At 40.7% G+C, this 19,210-nt stretch overlaps 1 protein-coding gene across 1 annotated transcript in view; it reads left to right on the top strand.

Annotated features, from left to right (window-relative positions):
- EYS (eyes shut homolog) overlaps positions 1 to 19,210 on the top strand; it is a 1,269,973-nt gene that overhangs the window by 625,396 nt on the left and 625,367 nt on the right. The window contains exon 21 of the mRNA XM_075126509.1: positions 6,940 to 7,192. Coding sequence (XP_074982610.1) covers positions 6,940 to 7,192 — 253 coding nt within the window. The remainder of the gene's footprint in view (positions 1 to 6,939; positions 7,193 to 19,210) is intronic.

The following is a 19,210-nucleotide window of genomic DNA, read 5'->3' as shown; positions in this document are numbered from 1 at the left end:
TCCACAGTTCTTTTAAATCATCTGTGGGTATGACACAGAATGTTTGGCATTGTCCACTTCTGTTGCACGCTGCATGACTCAAATCCCATATATATCTAGTTACTATATTAATCTAGATAATATAGTTGTCAGTTTTTCTGATTATTTTTATTCCTGATGGCTTAAAAAAAAGACTTGTTACTGATAGGGACTTTCCTGGTATCAGGATCTAGCCTCTATGACTGATACAAATTCCCCAGGGTTAAAAATTTGCCCCTCTTGTGATGCGGCTGTTCTGCTGAACAACAAACGATATGTGTGCCTTTGTCATTCCTTTTCCAAGAGAACTCTGAAGGCAAGAGAAGCTAGCCTTAAATAATTCCTCCTGAAGCGTTCATGAAAGCCTCCTCAGATACTCAGGAGAAAGGCTCTTACAGGCTTGAACAGGCTTTATCCCTGAGTGCTCCTGTGAACTGTGGTTCATCTTAGAGTTCTCAGGCTCACTCAAAGATGTCAGTTTCTGAGACAAACAAAGCAGCTAAGTCTTTCTTCAGGGCTAAGACATAGGGATCTCCCCCAGGGCCTGTGACAGTGGGACTCAAAAGTCACCATGTGTTAGACTTGTCTCAGGCTCTGCAATCAAAGCATAGCAATGACCTAAGATGGGTCCCTCTGGTACATAGGAACCATAGTGAAATTAATGTCTGTGGTACTGGTGAAATGTGGGACCATATTTTCCTCCAGCACTGACTGACTGGTATCCAGGACTCTGGGTATCCAACATTCTGATACTCAGCATCTCCATCCTGAACTTCTTGGTACCATTTTTATCATCCTACTTATACAAGCAGGAACTCTGGCATTTGTACCAACTCACCTCCCCTCCTGGATAGAAGAGACACAGGAACACCCTACCATACAAGACAGGGTTGCCCCACTGCTGGAGAAGAAATACTCCTTTTCATTTTCCCCTTATTTATTAAGAAGGGAATCATCCTCTGCTTACTCTTCCTCTCTGTGGTTATCACTTTGGGAATTAGGGAGGAACTCAAGAAAATGTTCACTGAACAGGAAAAAGGCATACGTCTCACAAGGAACAGGCCCCACTGGTATTCTCCTCTGTGTCCATCAGTCCAATATTCATTTTGTCATCACTTATGGCCCTACTCGGCACCTTGGAGTATGCATCCCAATTCTCGCAAGCCAGGTTTCACTGCCACCCTATTATAATGTGAGATCTCCTTCCACTAGGAGATTGTATAGACCTTCCCAACCCAAATCAGTTGGTGCATTCAGAGATCCTAAATAAATAGGAGGAGGAGAGCAAGGAGAGTCAACAAACAAATGCTGAGTAACAATTGATCCCAGCAGCAATTTCATCATCGGCCCCTGCTGAGGCAGTGAATCCCTCCATGCCTTGTCCAATGGATGATAGTAAGGCATTCCAAGATTTGATGGAGCTGGAGCTAGAGCAAGAGAAGTCACAAAATCAGCTAAACAGTCTATTCTTTCATGCCTGGTAGACTTGTCATGCCTATTAATGAGGGATTGTTGCAGCTTGCAAAGGAATTGTGGCAGACTCCAACATCAATATCAACAATATCCAAAGAAGCAGACAGACATACCAAGTCCCTCCCAATATATTTGAGTACATTTATTTGCATCTGGTACCATGGTCACGTATCATAGATCATGCTCAAGAGCAGATGATTGCTCAGACTTCGCTGAGGGCTGCTTTCAATGTGATTGACACTGCTGCATGCACTATGGCTATATCTGTGGTGATGCAAACATTCTCCTGGTGCCCATCATCAAGGATATCTAAATAGATTCAGACAATTATAGAGGATCTTGTCTTTTAGGGCTGTGACTTCTTAAACTCCAAGGCTGACAAAGTCTTCAATTTGTTAAAAGGCTCTTGGCGCTATCTTGTGCTCTCTGGATTTGCACACCCCATCCCCAAGGAGAAAGCAAACCAGACACCAAAGGCTCTGCAAGCAGAGTCCCTGTATCCCATTCTACTATAAATCACAGAGAACATGCAAAACACTAAAGAAGAACCAGAGATCCCAATGCGGGCACCCCTGTTCCACTTCCTCAGCTGCTGTGAACTCCACATCTTTCTCTTGAGAGCAAGTTTGATTCCATAGTCCAGAGCCTGGCAGAACCTACAAAGGATCTATACTTTTTCTCACACAAATCACTTTTTGACAACCACTTTGCACCTTTCTGGAACATTTGGGCAGGCATCATCAAGGACCAGTGGGTCTTAGAGCTTGTCAGCAAAGGGGTATTGAATACAATTCTAGGACCTTCCTACCACCCATCTTTTTTTCCCCATCCCTTTTCAGGGACCTTTCTCACAAGACACTGTTGAAACAGGACATGGCATCCCTGCCACAACTTGAAGCAGTGGAGGATATGTCCTTAGTATTCTGGGGCAAAGGGTTCTACTCCAATTATTTCTAATCCCAGAGAAGAAAGGGGGTTGGCAACCTATCCTGGACCTTCAACATCTCAACAAGCTCATCCATCATTTCAGGTTCAGGTTGGTGACTCTAACCTCTATAATCCCCTTGTTAGAGCATCAAGACTGGTTTGTCTCTCTCCACCTTCAAGGTAACTCTCCATACACCCAGCTCAGAGGAAATATCTCAGATTTAGGGTAAGGAAGATTCACTACCAATACAGGATCATGCCCTTTCATCTTTCCACAATACTGAAGGTTTTCACCCATTGCTTGTCCATGGTGGCAGCTTATTTGAGATGACAAAGTATTCAGGTGTACCCTATCTCAACCATTGACTCATCTGCAATACATCTCCCCAGAATATGCACAGCTTGATCCATGTAATCCAAAGACTCTTTTCTAATTTGGGCTTCAAAATAAAAAGGGAAAAATCCACTTTCACTCCAACTCAAATTACAAAGTCCATAGGAGCCATCGTAGATGTGCAGTCAGTGAGTGCTTGTCTCCCACAAGAAAGGTTCCAAACTATAGTGGTCCTTGTCAACTATCTAAGGCTCATCCAAAGATATTAGTAAGAGCATGCCTCAGACTTCTTGGTCTTATGGCTTCCTGCACCGACATGACACAGTTTGCCAGACTTCCTCTATGCTCCATGCAAAGGTTGTTAAAATCAGCGTATCTGCTAAACAAACATCTCATGAATCTCCAGATGACAATCCCACAGGAAGTTCTCTCTTTGTTAAACTGGTGGAAGGCTGCCTTCATATTTTCAAGGGAGTACCCTTCTCCTCACCTCTGCCCAGACTCTGGTGACAGATACTTCCACTCAGGAATGCGGATTCATTTAAAGTGCCTACAGATTGAGAGCATGTGTTCTCCACAAGAAGCCTATCTTCAATTAAATATTGTGGATTTCAGAGCCTTCTGCCTGGCATGCAAAGCATAATTCCCACAGTCTAGTTTCCACAATCCAAGTGCTGACAGACAATATCAGAGCCATGTGCCAGCTCAGTGGATGGGGGAGTAGAGGGTCAGGTTATCTCCACTCTTTTAAGAGGCTGTTTGGTTTGGGATTTTCTGCCTACTTAATCAGATTATGTGCTGTACTTGCCATGCATTCAGAGTTCTCTAGAAAATCAGATACCTTCCTCAGATACTTTTGGATAATGGGATTGATGCACACCTACTGGTCAGTCCTGTTGGTACTTAGCATCCTCAGGGAACTGATATCATACAGAAGCTTGGTGATCATGTTAGCCCTAGCATGGGCCAAGCAATTCTTGTGCTTGAATCTGACCACCCTGTCAATGCATCCCCAATCACATTACCTATGCTGCATGACAGTCTCACAGAATCACAGACAGATCCTGCACCCAAATCAGCACCATTACATCTGGCAGCCAACAGGCCAAATGATTAAATGCCACAGAAAGGAGCCATTCAGCTAAAGTTCAAAACATTCTGGTTCATAGCAAAAACAAACAAACAACACACACTTCAAAAAAACTCTACGAGACTGATTTACAAAGCAAAGTGGGGAAAAGTTTTCTATTTGGGCATCTGTGATGGTCTTTGCTCATGAGGAGAGTTGCCTAGTGGTCAGGGGGCTGTAATCCTTGGACGTGTGAAGGGTGTGGGGTTGGTAGGGGAGCTGTGGCCCTCAAATCTACGGGGCTCTGTCCTAGAGCCCTGTGAGATCAACAAAAGGGTCTGACACTTACGAGCACCTTAAGATCTCAATCCCTGGGCCACTTCCTATCACCGTGGTATTGTCCAAAGTTCACAGTCTGTAACAGGAGTGTATGAAGGGCGTCAGCTCACCGCTTGGGGCTTGGCTTGTGAAGGTAGCTCTCTCCTTCTTGGGGTGGCAGCTGCCTCCTCGTGTGCCTTGACACTCTGGTCAGGTCAGTATCAAATCTCTGCCTTTCAGGGGTAGTCAATAAACAAAACATGGGGAATTAACATAAATAAATTGGGTTAGAATGTGGGAGGGGAATATGTCTCCTTCTCAGGGTCTATCAGAGGCAGGACCTCCCTTCCCTCAGGGAGGGACAATCAGGCAGCTGGTAATGGGAGAAATCCTGCTTTCCCTCAGCCCTTTCCTCAGTATTGCAAGGTAAAGGTCCTTTCTCTTCCCTTGCCTGTCCACAGATAAGCTGTTCTGCTCCTTTTTAACTCTTCCTCCAGTCTGTGCATCTCTTGCAGGTGTGGTGGGGCAGGGCTGGCTGAGCCCAGAGCAGCTCCTCAACCCCTTGTTGCCCAGTGTAGAGTTTTTATATCCCATCTCAGGATCCTCAAAATCACCTGACACCCTTGACAATCACATTTCTTCTGTTTTGTTCCACTGACTAGCCCTAAAACAATTGAGATTTCCCATCAACTCCATAAAAAGTATATTTAGCAACAATTTCTGCACATTACACTCATATTCAGGGCCATATATCGTATCTCTCACTGTACAGTTATTAAATTCTTCAATGGTCTCATGCTCATATTTTCCACACTTCTCTGGGACCCCAATATAGTGTTAATAGGCTAAATGGGCCTCCTCTGTGAGCTCCTAGTGAGCTGTTCTTATACAACCCTTCCTTGAAGCCTTAACGTCAGCTTGGAGAGTAGGTGCAATTCAGGCTTTCAAAGCTGGTCCATGTTGCATGGTACTTCATAAAGATAAGGTGACTCTAAGGCCTTAGCCCAAGTTTCTGCCCAAGATCAAGTCAGATTTTAATTTGAATAAATTTATTCACCTACCAATTTTCTTCCCCAAAGCTCATTTAAATTAAGAGGAAGCTAAACTAGACATCTTTGATATGTTGGGAGCACTATCATATTATCTTGGTAGGACGTGGCCTTTCAGGAACTCCCCTAGATTTTTGTGACCTCTGCAGGCAACATTAAGGTTCAGGCCATATCTTCTTAACTGCTTAAATGGATATTTAACTATAAGATCTTGCTGTGGGTTAGCCAGGTAAGATCCATGTATACACATTGCAGCCCACTCCACCTGAGGCAGCCTGCACTGATGCCTTAAGAAACATTCTTATTTTTAGAAAGTTACAGGATGCTTATGTGGAAATGAGTCCACATATTCATCCAGCACTATTCCTTAGGTGACGCTTCCAGACTGGATGTCTGCTTTGGTAGAGCCGTCCTGCAATCCTTGTTTAAATAGAACTCCTTCACTCCCACCGTCAAGCCGGGAGGTGTGATCTATATGGACAATCACTGAAAGAAGAAAAAAATGGTTATGTACCTTACTGTTGTTCTCCAAGATGTTCACGTGGATGCTACAACCCACCTTCCTTCCACACTTCTGCAGACTCCTAGAGCTCTGGAATTCTGTGTTGTCAAAGGAACTGAGGGACAATTAGCCAGGCTCTGCCTTTTCTGCCCTTGGGTGAGGGCATCCAGAGAGAAAGTGTGGCCCTAATGGACATTGCTGGCCAAAAGAATCCAATCACATGTTCATGAAATTCATGGACACCAGAAGTGGGATCCAATTGTACCACACATCTAAAAGAAACCCCAGTTCCTGTAAAGCCAAGTCACCATTCTTTCCCAGATGCTTGAGTAACACTGGAAAGTATGTTTTTTTAATGAACAGGGAAGGCTAGCTGAACTAAAAAAGAAAGCCAAAGCTGGCTTTAATGTTTGTGTGCCAGTGTGTATTTAATTTACCCATGAGTTTATATCTTTTATAGACAGACACACAGAATTACTATCCCAGAAACTACATTCATTCTTCCCTTTGTAACTGTACTGTGGATAGGAATTTTGAATGTATGATTGATGGATATTTCAGACTTCCCAAGGGTTGGGTACCCTGTTTATAAAAACGGAGAGTCACAGTGAAATGCATTCTGAGACTATTTAGACATACAATTTAGACATACAATTCTTTCTTCCCCAGGAGCTAACTTCAATTTCAGTGTGCTACAAGCTGCTTTGTGAGGATGTGGCAGCAACAGGCTACATAAATCAAGTTAAAGCATAAAAGGGCTATCAATATTGCCAGACAATAGAACATAAAGTAATTATAGAATCAGAACAAAACATGCAGGTTGGTGTAAAGATAAATACTTTGTTTAGTACCTTCTGTATTATAGTATGTTAACCACCAACCAGGGTATTGTTGTATTATACAGAATATGATTTTAAAAGGACTTTTATTATTGGTGGCAACACTATTATGATATTTGCTAATGTACATTATGTATGTAACATATCTTTATTTTTACTAATAATTGTTTTTTGTATTAAGAGGAAGACAAAATAGCATTGTTGTTTTAAAATCAAGAAATATACATTTTGCCATGAAATTAGTTGGGCAAACTTTGCTGTCAGATTAGATTAGTTTTGGAAAGTTCTTAAAGCCTAGTATAAACACAGTGCATTTTAAGATCAAAAGAAAGCAATAATTTGCACTATCTAATGTGACTATGAAAATGCAAATGGCCTTCAAAAATGGCTTTTTAAAAATTCTCTTTCAGGGACGAAGCTGTGAGCTTAATTACAATGATTGCCTAATACAGACCTGCTCCACTGGGTTTCTTTGCAATGATGGAATAAACAATATCACCTGTTTACCTGCTATCCCCCAGAGCAACAGAACTACCACTGAAATGGATGGAGTGCCCCCTACTGAGGTTTTAGACAGTGACCTTACTCCAGCAATTCCTGTTTCTACTGGGATTTGGTCTAAACACGCTACTCCTGATTTTCATACAATGCAGATATCCCAAGGTAAGATGGAGATAGAATGAATAAAGCTCTTAGGAATCCACATGTTGAAACTTGTCTCTTTATTAGTGCCTTATAACAGGTGACAGTGTAGAACAAAAATGTTTTCTTTTCCTTGGCTCTGTTTGTTTGTTTTCCAAATGTTAACTCTTTCTTTCTATTATGCCTCATTCTCTCTATGTGAGTTTTCTCAGCATCCTTAGTTAATCTGTCTAAACATAATTGGAAGTTTAGTGTTTTCTTTCAGAAAATGATTTCCTGTCCCAGTACCTGACCCTACCAGTGCAGAAAATTGAACTCTCTCATCACTTGGTTTTCATTTAGCTTTGTTGGTGTGTACAATTTTGTATGCCTTATATCCTGTTTAGCTCTCTCTGATCCTAATTCCAGCCTCCCCTTCTTCCATGGCTTGTCAGCAGCAGGCAGATAATGTGTCTTGCTCTATGGGGACCTTAGACTTCTCTTTCTAGTTCACATCTTCACTCAGTGCATCCTTTTCTTTGCTTAGAAATGTTTTTATACATAAGAACATCTACAACAATATCATCAAGCTTTTGTTCATTTTAACTGTTTATAGTTGTGTTTTTCACATGCAGAGAAATGAAAGTCCCTTGCACTAGTTTGGAAACCTTTTCTCTAAAATTGAACAGTATTGTAAGGGTAGTGGTGTATTTTGACTGTCATATGTCTAATAGTACATCTACACTGCAGCTGGAGGTGTAATTTGCAGCTTCAAAGATATACATGCGCTTGCTTAGATCAAGCCGTCGCGCTAAAAATAGCAGTGTAATCCTGCCCAAGGCCCTAGGTAAGTATTCAGGAACCCTAGGCCTTGCCGCCACCTATGCATGCCTTGCTACACTGCTATTTTTAGCACTCGAGCTTAATCAAAGTAAGTACTGGAGATTATACCTCCAGCTGCACACCCTAAATTGTGATCTATTCTTTTAATTATTGGTATTAAATATGATGGACATTGTACATTAAATGCCATAATTGCTTGCCTCTATCTTAAGTGTCCCCCAAAGTGATTATTTTTATAAGAAGTAAGTCATTTTAGAGGTCCTCGTTTTATTTAGGTAATGCAGTTTTATTTAACATTTGATTTTCTGTCGAGGCTAATCGTTTCAGGATTTGTTGCAGTTATGTTGTTTTTTTAAGTTGGTAATAGTCCTAGTTGATGTAGGTAACCAAATTGTCTGAGATCCAATTAGTAAATATGACAGTAATTCTTCCAACACATCATATCAACTAATTCACTGAAGTTCTCAGTGGCAAAGATTTGTAATTCATTCATTTTTATATTGATTTAGAAAATTTAATACTTCTGTTCTCAGCAATGCCATTTGTTCTGACTCTGGCCCTCACACAGAAAGTGAGTAATGGGAGGGTTTGTGTTTACTCAGCTCTTGAGGTCACTAAAACCTCTCTTACACTTTTATTAAGAATATGATTTATGGAGTTGTATTTGTCTGCTATATAATGCCTTGGTGAGAATTAATGGTATGTAGGTGGCAGTGCAATTTGCTGCAGATTCAGCCCAGGGCCAAAGTTGTTCATTTTTTATTTTCTTCTAATTCTTTTCTACTTTTTATCCTTAAAGGTCTGAAAAAGACAGACATTGTCAGCTATGGGATTCTTCTGACCACTAATGTGGCTAGCTTAAACTCCAGCATATCTTTTGAAAGCAATGGACTAGGAGAAGTAATTGCCACTGGAGAGTCTTTAACAATATTCAGGCTAGCTTCCTCAACAGATGTTCTCTCTCCACAAATTCTTAGTTTTGTTGCTCTATTCTCAGCACAAATAAAATCTGACATCACACCTCTGCCACATGTAGCCATTGGTACTTCCATAGAATTAATGTCAGGATTGCTTCCCCAGGATAAGTATGATATGACCCCATTTATCAGTTGTTCCTTAATGACAGTTTCTGTTTACTCAACACAAGCTTCATCATTAGAGAGCCATCAGACTGTTTCTTTATCGGCAACAGACGTGAGTTCAGTAATTAGTAGCATACCAGGAGTTGAGATTGAATTAAATAGTTACTCATTACTCTCCCATGGATGCCTGCTTACAACTGCTTCTACGAGTGCACCTTCAATTCTCTCTAGATTGCCTCAAGAGGGTACTGGAGAACAGTCATCTGTTTTCTCAACATCAGTAGGAGAGCACTGGAGTTTACTGAACCCCTCAATAGCTCTTGATTCTCCTGTTAAGACATTTTTTTCAAAAACAGGCAGCTTTCGTTAGCTTATTAGTTATGCACAAAGCCCAAATGCAAACATCCCTTCCCAGTGAATGTCTGGTTATTACCTTTTCATCCACCGACCAGAGACTCACAAACATCAAATCACAGTCTGCTGATTCTTTAAGTGAATTAAGCCAAACATGTACAACGTGTTCTATGACTGAAATAAAACCCTCTGCTGAATTCTCAGATCAAGTTTTGCATAGCAAACAGTCCCCTTTTTATGAGACATTCTGGATGAACTCAATGATATTAACCAGCTGGTTCACACTAATGGGAGCTACTGCTATTACTTCTGGGCATTTGTTTTCTTCAGTTAGTGAAATATCATCATCAGTGGAGTACACAGAACTGTCATCCTCATATCCCACTAAAGGAAGTACAGTTAAATTCCTAACAGAAGGATATGTTCTATCTATGACCTTGCAAGAATTGAACACTATTTTTCCATGTATTCATTCAGACTGTATAACCATTGTACCTTCACAAACCATCTTTATAGAACCATCATTTTCAACAATTATCTGATAATTATCAACAATTAACTGCTTCTGAGAAGCTGATGGCAAAACCAATTCTACCATTGGAATCAAATCTATATGATGTCATTATGGACATGTCTCAGTTAAAAGGTCAAGATACTTTCTTACATACTCAGCTGAGTGGTGCACTTCAAGAACCATTTACCAGCCACATAGCAGATAGTTCTTCTGATCACAAAACAAATTTACAGATCAATCCAGATGAGACTCTCAACATATTTTCCAAAACAGTTCAATCAAGTGTTCTGGATATGCACCTTCAGTCTACGGAAGTTCAGTATATAGACACAATGGTCGATTACCCTGAAGGGCATTCATTATTTGCATCTTCCAGTGACATGCTGTCTTACTCAGTTTTACTTGGGCAATTGCCCCATGTAGAAATACATTCTCCTAAAATATTAGAAACACAGGATTTATCATCTCATGCTGATTATCTGACTTTAAATTCTGCCTTATAAAAGTCTAGCAGTACTTCTCGGGAATATTTGAGATGGACACTCAGTACTGATATTCATGATAAGGAACTTCTTACAAGTCTAAACAGTCTTTTACCCAAATATAATATGTCTGCAGTGGACTCAACTCCTGCCCTCTATCAGCTGATATTGTCTGGTGAGTTTCCCATTTATATTCAGTAAACTTTTGAGTTGGTGTTTTTTATACAGAGATGAAAGAGCCTGTCATGGTTGCCAGGTGCTCAAAACAGATTCATTGTAATCAGGGCAGGAGCCAGTTCAATGGATATGACACCTGCTGCTGTACCTGACACAGAAGGTTATCCTTCATGCACTGCCACATAGGCTATCAGATCAATATAGAAGTAGGTTGGAGACTGCTATACTGCTGTCAGGCAATCAGAGACTGAACAAGTCCAATTCATTACAATGAATCTTTCAAAATTTCAGGTATAACTTGTGTTATTCTTTCTTTCTTTCTAATCAAAAATACATCTTTGTCTGCTTGGATACAACACAGAGAACAATTCTTCACATTTGGGGGGGGGGGGGGATTGGTTTAATTTCAAAAATAGAGAAAGACCAAGGTGGCTCTATACTTTTTACCCCTGGAGAGAACTATCTTTTATATATAAAATATTATAATTATGTTGCTAGTTTTGATTCTAAAATAGGAGTCAAACTGTGGTTAAAACTTTATTAAGAACAATCATTAGTGGTATATCTGTAAGAATACAGAAACACTTTCAGAAATGAGGTCTGGATGTTTAGAAAAAAACATTTTAAAAAGAGGCCTATGAATTCTAAAGTAATAAAAATACTAGATTTTTTTAAAGCTTCTATACAAATACTGATTTTGTTGGAATATATTCAAAACACTCTTCTGCCTTTTACCAGGAAAAGCCTGTAAAATTAATGGCAGTGAATCCTGAGAAAGGCTTCCAGCTTTCAGAGCTTCTTTGCCTTTGCTTAAGGTTTACATTGTGAAAACTGGATTACTTTTATTTTGTTGAATCTGGACCATGAAGAGAAAATACAAAGTTTTCTTGAATGTAAAAGGCAGGGACCACAATATTGTCACTTGCATTTTGGCATAACTTTTTTTAGTATGTGGAAAGAGAAATCATTCTTCTTGGAGTGATTATCCACATGTACTTTACTCTTGGTGCACATGGGCTTCATGTATGTACAACTGGACTCTATTGGCCAGCAGCTTCTGTTGGGGCTGCACCTGTGCCATAGATATTCACCCACTCCTCCCAAATGAAGACATAAAAGGGTGGTGGGGGTGGGGTCGTAGGTTCAGCTGTCCCTCAGTTCCTTCTTATTGCCCATGGCAGTCAGATGGAATCTTTCATGGCTCACCTGCTCTTTTGTGACTGTTGCAGTTAGTATTGTTATAGGTAGTTATTTAAGTTTTAGTTTGCGTCCTGGATTAAAAAAAAAAATAATTGTTTTTAATATTCTTTAATCATTTTTCATAGATATTCAGTAGGCTCAATGCCCCTCTCCATGTCCTTCCTGACCTATTTGCTCCAGATAACAACAAGAAATACCAGGTATCATGCTCCAGAGTGGGCTCCACACGGGGCACTCTGTCAGATGCCTTTCTTATCTCGTCAACATTGAGACTACATATGCCTCCCCCCCACACACCGATCTGCATGATAGCAAAAGTCCTGAGGAAGCAAAATGATAGATGAATTATGATAATAGCCCAATCATAAGTCAGGCAATTCTCCTGTTCAGATTTGGTGAATCTCTCAGTGCAGCCCCACTCACTTTGCCTGATCTGTCCAACGGTCTCACAGAAGAACAGTCAGATCATACACTCACCAAAAAAAAAAAAAAAAAAGCTGTTCAGCTGAAATTCATAACATTCTACTCCAAAGCAGGAAAGTTTCAACTATGCGGACATATAAAGCTAAGTGGGAAAGATTTTCTATTGGGCCATTCTCCTTTGAGAACATCAATTTCAGTGATATTGGATTAGCTACTAACCCTGGAATAATCTAGACATTATATTAGTTCCATAAGGGTCCAGTGAGCAGCAATATCTGCACATCTCCCTCCTATCAAGGGCCATACTGTATTTTCTCACCCTTCAGTGGCTAGATTTTTTAAGGGACGTTCACATGTTTTCCCCCTGTTTCGGGAACCCCTTCCCTCTTGGGACTTCAATATAGAATTAAAAGGGTTGATGGGTTCTCCCCTTTCAGCCTTTAGCAACCAGTTCCCTATCCCACTTATCAGTTAAGTCTGCCTTTTTAGTAGCCATTACATCAACTTGAAGGGTAGGGGAGTTTCAGGCCCTCATGGAGGGCCTCCCTTATGTAATGTTTCTTAAAGGACAAGGTTAGTCTCAGGCCTCATCCCAGGCTTCTGCCCAAAATTGTTTAAGTGCCATGTGAGCCATTTTATTCATCTACCAGTTTTCTTCCCCAAGCCCAATTCAGCCCTGGGGAAAGCTGAATATCATATACTTCATGTTGTAAGGGTATTGTCTTATTACCTGAATAAGACAAAGTCATTCAGGAGTGTTCCTAGATCTTTGCTGTGGCCTTCGGTGACAAGGTTACATACAGGTCTGGCAATAGCCTCACAGAGGTTATCAAATGAGTCTCCAGCTGCATAAGAACATGTTACAAGCTAGCCAAGTAGGATCCACCTAATCATATTAGAGTTTATTTCATTAGCACTCAAACAGCCTGTTTCCTCTATGATGATTGTCCCTATTTCTGAATTCTGTAGGGCAGATTTATGCAGGCCACACGTTTACAAGATACACTGTTCTTTTGTAAAAGTGTCTAGATTGCCTATTTTGGTAGTTCTGTTGTGCAGTCACTGTTTGAGACGTTAGGCTGTCGGTGTGCAGACACCACTGCTTTCTGTGCTGACCAATATTGTCTTATTGTTTACTTGTACATCTACCTATACCTATCTGCCCTTGTCTTATATTCAGATTGTAAGCCTCTTGGGGCAGGGACTGTCTTTTGGTTCTGTGTATGTACAGCATCTCACTTAATGGGGTCCTGGTCTATGGTCCCTACGCTCTATGGGAATACAAATGAATAATGAAATAATAATAATGGGACTCCTAATACCATCACACCAACAATTCCTTGTTAGTCACAAATAGTGGAATCTATGTGGACAATAACTCCAAGAAGAAAGAAAGGTTATGTATTCTACTGTGGTTCTTCAAGATATGTTGTACAAATGGATTCCATAACCCCAACCTACTTCCTCACTAATACAGAGTACTACTCCTCTGGGATTCTGTATTGGCAAAGGAACTAAGGAATGGTTGAGCCCGTTCTGTTTTTTATGCCCTCAGGTGTGGGGCATAAGGGCACCTAAGGCCCAGTGTGGTCCCAACAGACATTGCTGGCCAAAAGAATCTGATCCCAGGTGCATGGGGCCCATGCACATCACGAGTGGAATCCATGTACAAAACACATCTCAAAGACCTACAGTTTCTGTAAGGCAAGTAACTGGTCATAATTCATAGTGTTTATGGTGAATAAAGGTCATAAAGTTACTGTATTTATTAATATGGTATCTCATCCAATATATCAGAGGTCTCCAATCTGTGGGGCGCACCTCAGGGGGGGGGGGGCGCCAAGGAGTGTTTGGGGGGTGTGGCTGGGGCCTGGGCCAGCCCCCATGGGGTGGGGCAGGGAAGGAGTGCCAACCTGCTCTGCTCCCAGCCCTGTGCCCGGGGTCCCGGATGCTGGCCCCGTGCGTGCTGTCAGCTGTGGCCCCAGCCTCAGGTCCCTTACCCCTGTCCAAGTCCCCCACTCCCGAAGCTGCATCCCCGCCCCAGTTCTGGCTCCGGGGAGCCGGGGGAGGAGGTGCGGACAGGGATAAGGGGACATGAGATATAAAGTTTGGGGACCACTGCCCTATATTAAACCACCTTTCCTTTCTGCTTAGGTTGTAAGCCCTTTAGGACAAGGAGTGTGTATTCTTGCCTGTCTGTAAAGTGCCTTGGACATTGGGTGAGCACTGTAAAAAAATCAGCAATAATCATATTGACATGTACAAGTATCTTACATTTTGCATCATTTTGTTTAATACTCAGTTACATTATTCAGCCACCATTTTACTTTCTGTTCTCCCTTTGTTGCTAATATTTAACTCCCCTTAAATAGAGCAGATAGTAGAAAGGAAAATCTTGAACCTTGCTTTGTTTTTACAAGTTGCACCTAATAACAGTGGAATAGCTTCCAACCTCTCCTTTTTCAGATCATATAAACTTACATTAAATATTCCATTTGGTGGTTTATGAGACATTTTTAGCTTGTGATGCCTTTGCCTTCTAATGCTGTTTTATCACATGGATTTGTGTCAGCTATGTTCACTAGGTCTTCTATCACACTCATTATTACTTTAAGCTTTGTCTTTATCAATGATTCCAGATATCTCATTATTCATCCCCTGGTATTTAGTCTCACTGCTCCCAGAAGCTGCAGCCATGTTCTGATTTAAAGTGAACCTTGCTATCTAAGTAATGTTAAGAGAGTGAATATTTTTAGCATTTTAAAATGTTAGCAATATAGGTCAGCACACTGTTAAGCATCAGAATCCTGGCCAGCAGTTTGAATGTCAGCTCTGTAAGTTAGGTAAATGACCTGAACTTGATAAGTTTGCAGTTCTCACTCTCAGCAGTCATCCTCCCCAGTGATATGGTGAATGACTGCCACACAGAAGCGTAAAGTGTAAGCCTACTCTGTTTATACTTTGATTTAGGTGCAAGCTGCTGCTTCTGAAAAGGCTCTTTGATAGGATGTATCTTTGAAGCACCTACTAGAAAGATCCTCTATCTTTCTAGGCCAGAGACAAACCTGGGAAAATGTCTGTGAGTTATTATCCATGGCCCTAATGAGAAAAGGGAAACTAAATGATATTTTTAACACTTCTTTTGTTAAATTCATGCCTACTTTGTCAATTTCCTAATTTGCTAAATCAGAATATATTTAACTGTATAGATGTATGTATACTCTTTCAGGGTATGTATGTATATACATACACAAACTTTTATGTGAACTGTACGTATGCACATGCAGTTACATGTTTTCCAAATTAGGAAAGATAGATATTTTTCATTTCAGTGAACATGAAGACTATTCTATCCGTCTGTCCTTTCAGGTAAATATTGATTTTAGCTTTACTCACTGAGTATTTACCTCTCAAGTGTATAAATCTTAGTATTCATCTCACTAGAACTCAATAGCAGTATCTGCATATTAAGCAACTTTTTTCAGGTCCATTTAAATTATGTGGGGATATATAAAGAATGTCATCCATCAGCATTTGTTAACATCAGACTTTCAAATCTTTAATCTATTATACCATGATTTCATGCACAGTGATCAGGAAGTTTGGGAAGATACATGTTTATATGATGTTGAAGGTTTCAATTTCAAAATCAATTTTTACTACAAGTCCCCATATAGTCTAAGGAAACTACTGAGAGTGAGGGACAACAGATTATTCTAATATATTATATTACGTTAAAAAAACATTGGAAGAAAATTGTCAACCAGCTCAGAAGTAAAATCTGTGAATCATCTCCAAAACACCTGCAACTTGTAATGTGAAAAGGTCATGAGAATTAGAATACTGAGGCTGCTTTAGAAGAACATGAAATAGCAGGATAAGAAATTTAAAAAAGTGTCTTTGGGGTTTATTCTCCTTTTACTGTGCAGGAGCAACTTCTAATAAGCTCTTTCTTTATATTGTAGAAATAACGAAATATTTTAAATATTTTAAATTTTCCCATGTGTCATAAATATAAAGGGAAGGGTAACCACCTTTCTGTGTACAGAACTATAAAATCCCTCCTGGCCAGAGGCAAAACCCTTTCATCTGTAAAGGGTTAAGAAGCTAGGATAACCTCACTGGCACCTGACCAAAATGACCAATGAGGAGACAAGTTACTTTCAAAGCTGGAGGGGGCGGGGGGAACAAAGGGTCTGTCTGTCTGTGTGATGCTTTTGTCGGGAACAGATCAGGAATGCAGCTCAGAACTCCTGTAAAAAGTTAGTAAGTAATCTAGCTAGAAATGCGTTAGATTTCTTTTGTTTAATGGCTGGTAAAATAGGTTGTGCTGAATGGAATGTATATTCCTGTTTTTGTCTTTTTGTAATGTAAGGTTTTGCCTAGAGGGATTCTCCATGTTTTGAATCTGATTACCCTGTAAGGTATTTACCATCCTGATTTTACAGAGGTGATTCTTTTACTTTTTCTTTAATTAAAATTCTTCTTTTAAGATCCTGATTGCTTTTTCATTGTTCTTCAGATTCAAGGGTTTGGGTCTGTGTTCACCTATGCAAATTGGTGAGGATTTTTATCAAGCCTTCCCCAGGAAAGGGGATGTAGGGCTTGGGGGGATATTTTGGGGGGAAGATGTCTCCAAGTGGGCTCTTTCCCTGTTCTTTGTTTAAAACGCTTGGTGGTGGCAGCATAAGGTCCAAGGACAAGGCAAAGTTTGTACCTTGAGGAAGTTTTTAACCTAAGCTGGTAAGAATTGGGCAGGGGAGGAATAGCTCAGTGGTTTGAGCATTGGCCTGCTAAACCCAGGGTTGTGAGTTCAATCCTTGAGGGGGTCATTTAGGGATCTGGGGCAAAAATTGGGGATTGGTCCTGTCAAGGTTCCTCCCCCACTCTGAACTCTAGGGTACAGATGTGGGGACCTGCATGAAAAACCTCCTAAGCTTATCTTTACCAGCTTAGGTCAAAACTTCCCCAAGGTACAAAATATTACACCCGTTATCCTTGGAATGGCCGCTACCACCACCAAACTAATACTGGTTACTGGGGAAGAGCTGTTTGGACGCGTCTTTCCCCCAAAAATACTTCCCAAAACCTTGCACCCCACTTCCTGGACAAGGTTTGGTAAAAAGCCTCACCAATTTGCCTAGGTGACTACAGACCCAGACCCTTGGATCTTAAGAACAATGAACAATCCTCCCAACACTTGCACCCCCCCTCTCCTGGGAAATGTTGGATAAAAAGCCTCACCAATTTGCATAGGTGACCACAGACCCAAACCCTTGGATCTGAGAACAATGAAAAAGCATTCAGTTTTTACAAGAAGACTTTTAATAAAAAATAGAAGTAAATAGAAATAAAGAAATCCCCCCTGTAAAATCAGGATGGTAGATATCTTACAGGGTAATTAGATTCAAAAACATAGAGAACCCCTCTAGGCAAAACCTTAAGTTACAAAAAAGATGCACAGACAGAAATAGTTATTCTATTCAGCACAATTCTTTTCTCAGCCATTTAAAGAAATCATAATCTAACACATACCTAGCTAGATTACTTACTAAAAGTTCTAAGACTCCATTTCTGGTCTATCCCCGACAGAAACCAGCATACAGACAGACACAGAGACCCTTTGTTTCTCTCCCTCCTCCCAGCTTTTGAAAGTATCTTGTCTCCTCATTGGTCATTTTGGTCAGGTGCCAGCGAGGTTACCTTTAGCTTCTTAACCCTTTACAGGTGAGAGGAGCTTTCCCCTGGCCAGGAGGGATTTCAAAGGGGTTTACCCTTCCCTTTATATTTATGACAGGTCCTGCTTTGAGCAGGGGGTTGGACTAGATGACCTCCTGAGGTCCTTCCAACCCTGAGATTCTATGAATAAGCTTAGGGAGTCTTTCATGCAGGTCCCCACATCTGTACCCTAGAGTTCAGAGTGGGGAAGGAACCTGACACCATGTACAAGGCATAAGAGATATGCACTGCTGAAATTCCTCTTAAGTCATCAAAATAGACTTAAGTGGTAGTTGAGCAGTGCCTAGACCTTCTGCTGTCCCTCTGCACAGAGGTTAATTTTACCTGATATTCCTGTGATGGTGTGTGAGCTCACAACGAAGAGAGGTGAGGGACTTGGAAATATATTCATTTGTTTACCCATTAACACAAAAGCATTTTCTCCTTTTATGGAAAAGTGGCCACATTCTACAGTAATGTTCCCACATGCTGCATTATCTTTGTTGATGTAAGATGCAAAGGTGTGGACCATTCAAACTTTTTGGTATTTTTAATAAAGTTCAGAACCACAGCCAAGGAGGGAGGCAAGACTACTGTTCTGGAGTCTCCAATTGCACCTGTCCTGCAGGAGGTGTGTCTTTTTTAAAAAAAGATTTAAAATATCATTCAGTAGAATTCCCTTTGCAAGTTAGACAAGCCACAGTAGGATGTTGGGAAGTCTAAGGCCTTAGGACTGCTTTTATTCATACTTTGCTCTTGAAAATATTTACTGAGACAAAGTATGACTCTGTAGCCTGGTGGTTAGGACACTCACCTTGGAGGGAGAGACATCCAGCAGAACAGCTTCAACAGGAGCAACTGAAAAGACACACATTGCAGAACATGCACTAGGCTCTTTGACTGAAATAGTTTGCTAGAATTGACACAAATTCACAAAATGTTTTGGTCGACCAAAATCTGCATTTTTTTTTGGTAAACAAAAATTCAGACAAAAATCCCACCCTCCCGGCCCCCAGCTCTACTCGGCAGTACCTTCTTCTAGGATATATTTGTTTAAAACATCTGACACTTTGTATAATATGTTATGAATCCTGAAACACGCAAAATATTGTTTTTTCAGAGAGATTTTATGAGTCTTAAGGGTAACTGATCCTTAGCAGGAGTGATTTAACATTATCCAGCATGGGATAAACTCTATTGCCCCAACTGTCCCTTCAGTTTGATGACAGACAAGAGGCTCCCACAGGATTTCCTCCAAAACTATAAC

The sequence above is a fragment of the Caretta caretta genome, chromosome 3 (genome assembly GCF_965140235.1).
Source record: "Caretta caretta isolate rCarCar2 chromosome 3, rCarCar1.hap1, whole genome shotgun sequence".
NCBI classification, from domain to species: Eukaryota; Metazoa; Chordata; order Testudines; family Cheloniidae; genus Caretta; species Caretta caretta.
Note: the sequence above shows the minus strand (reverse complement) of the source record. Positions and strands in the feature narration are given on the sequence as shown.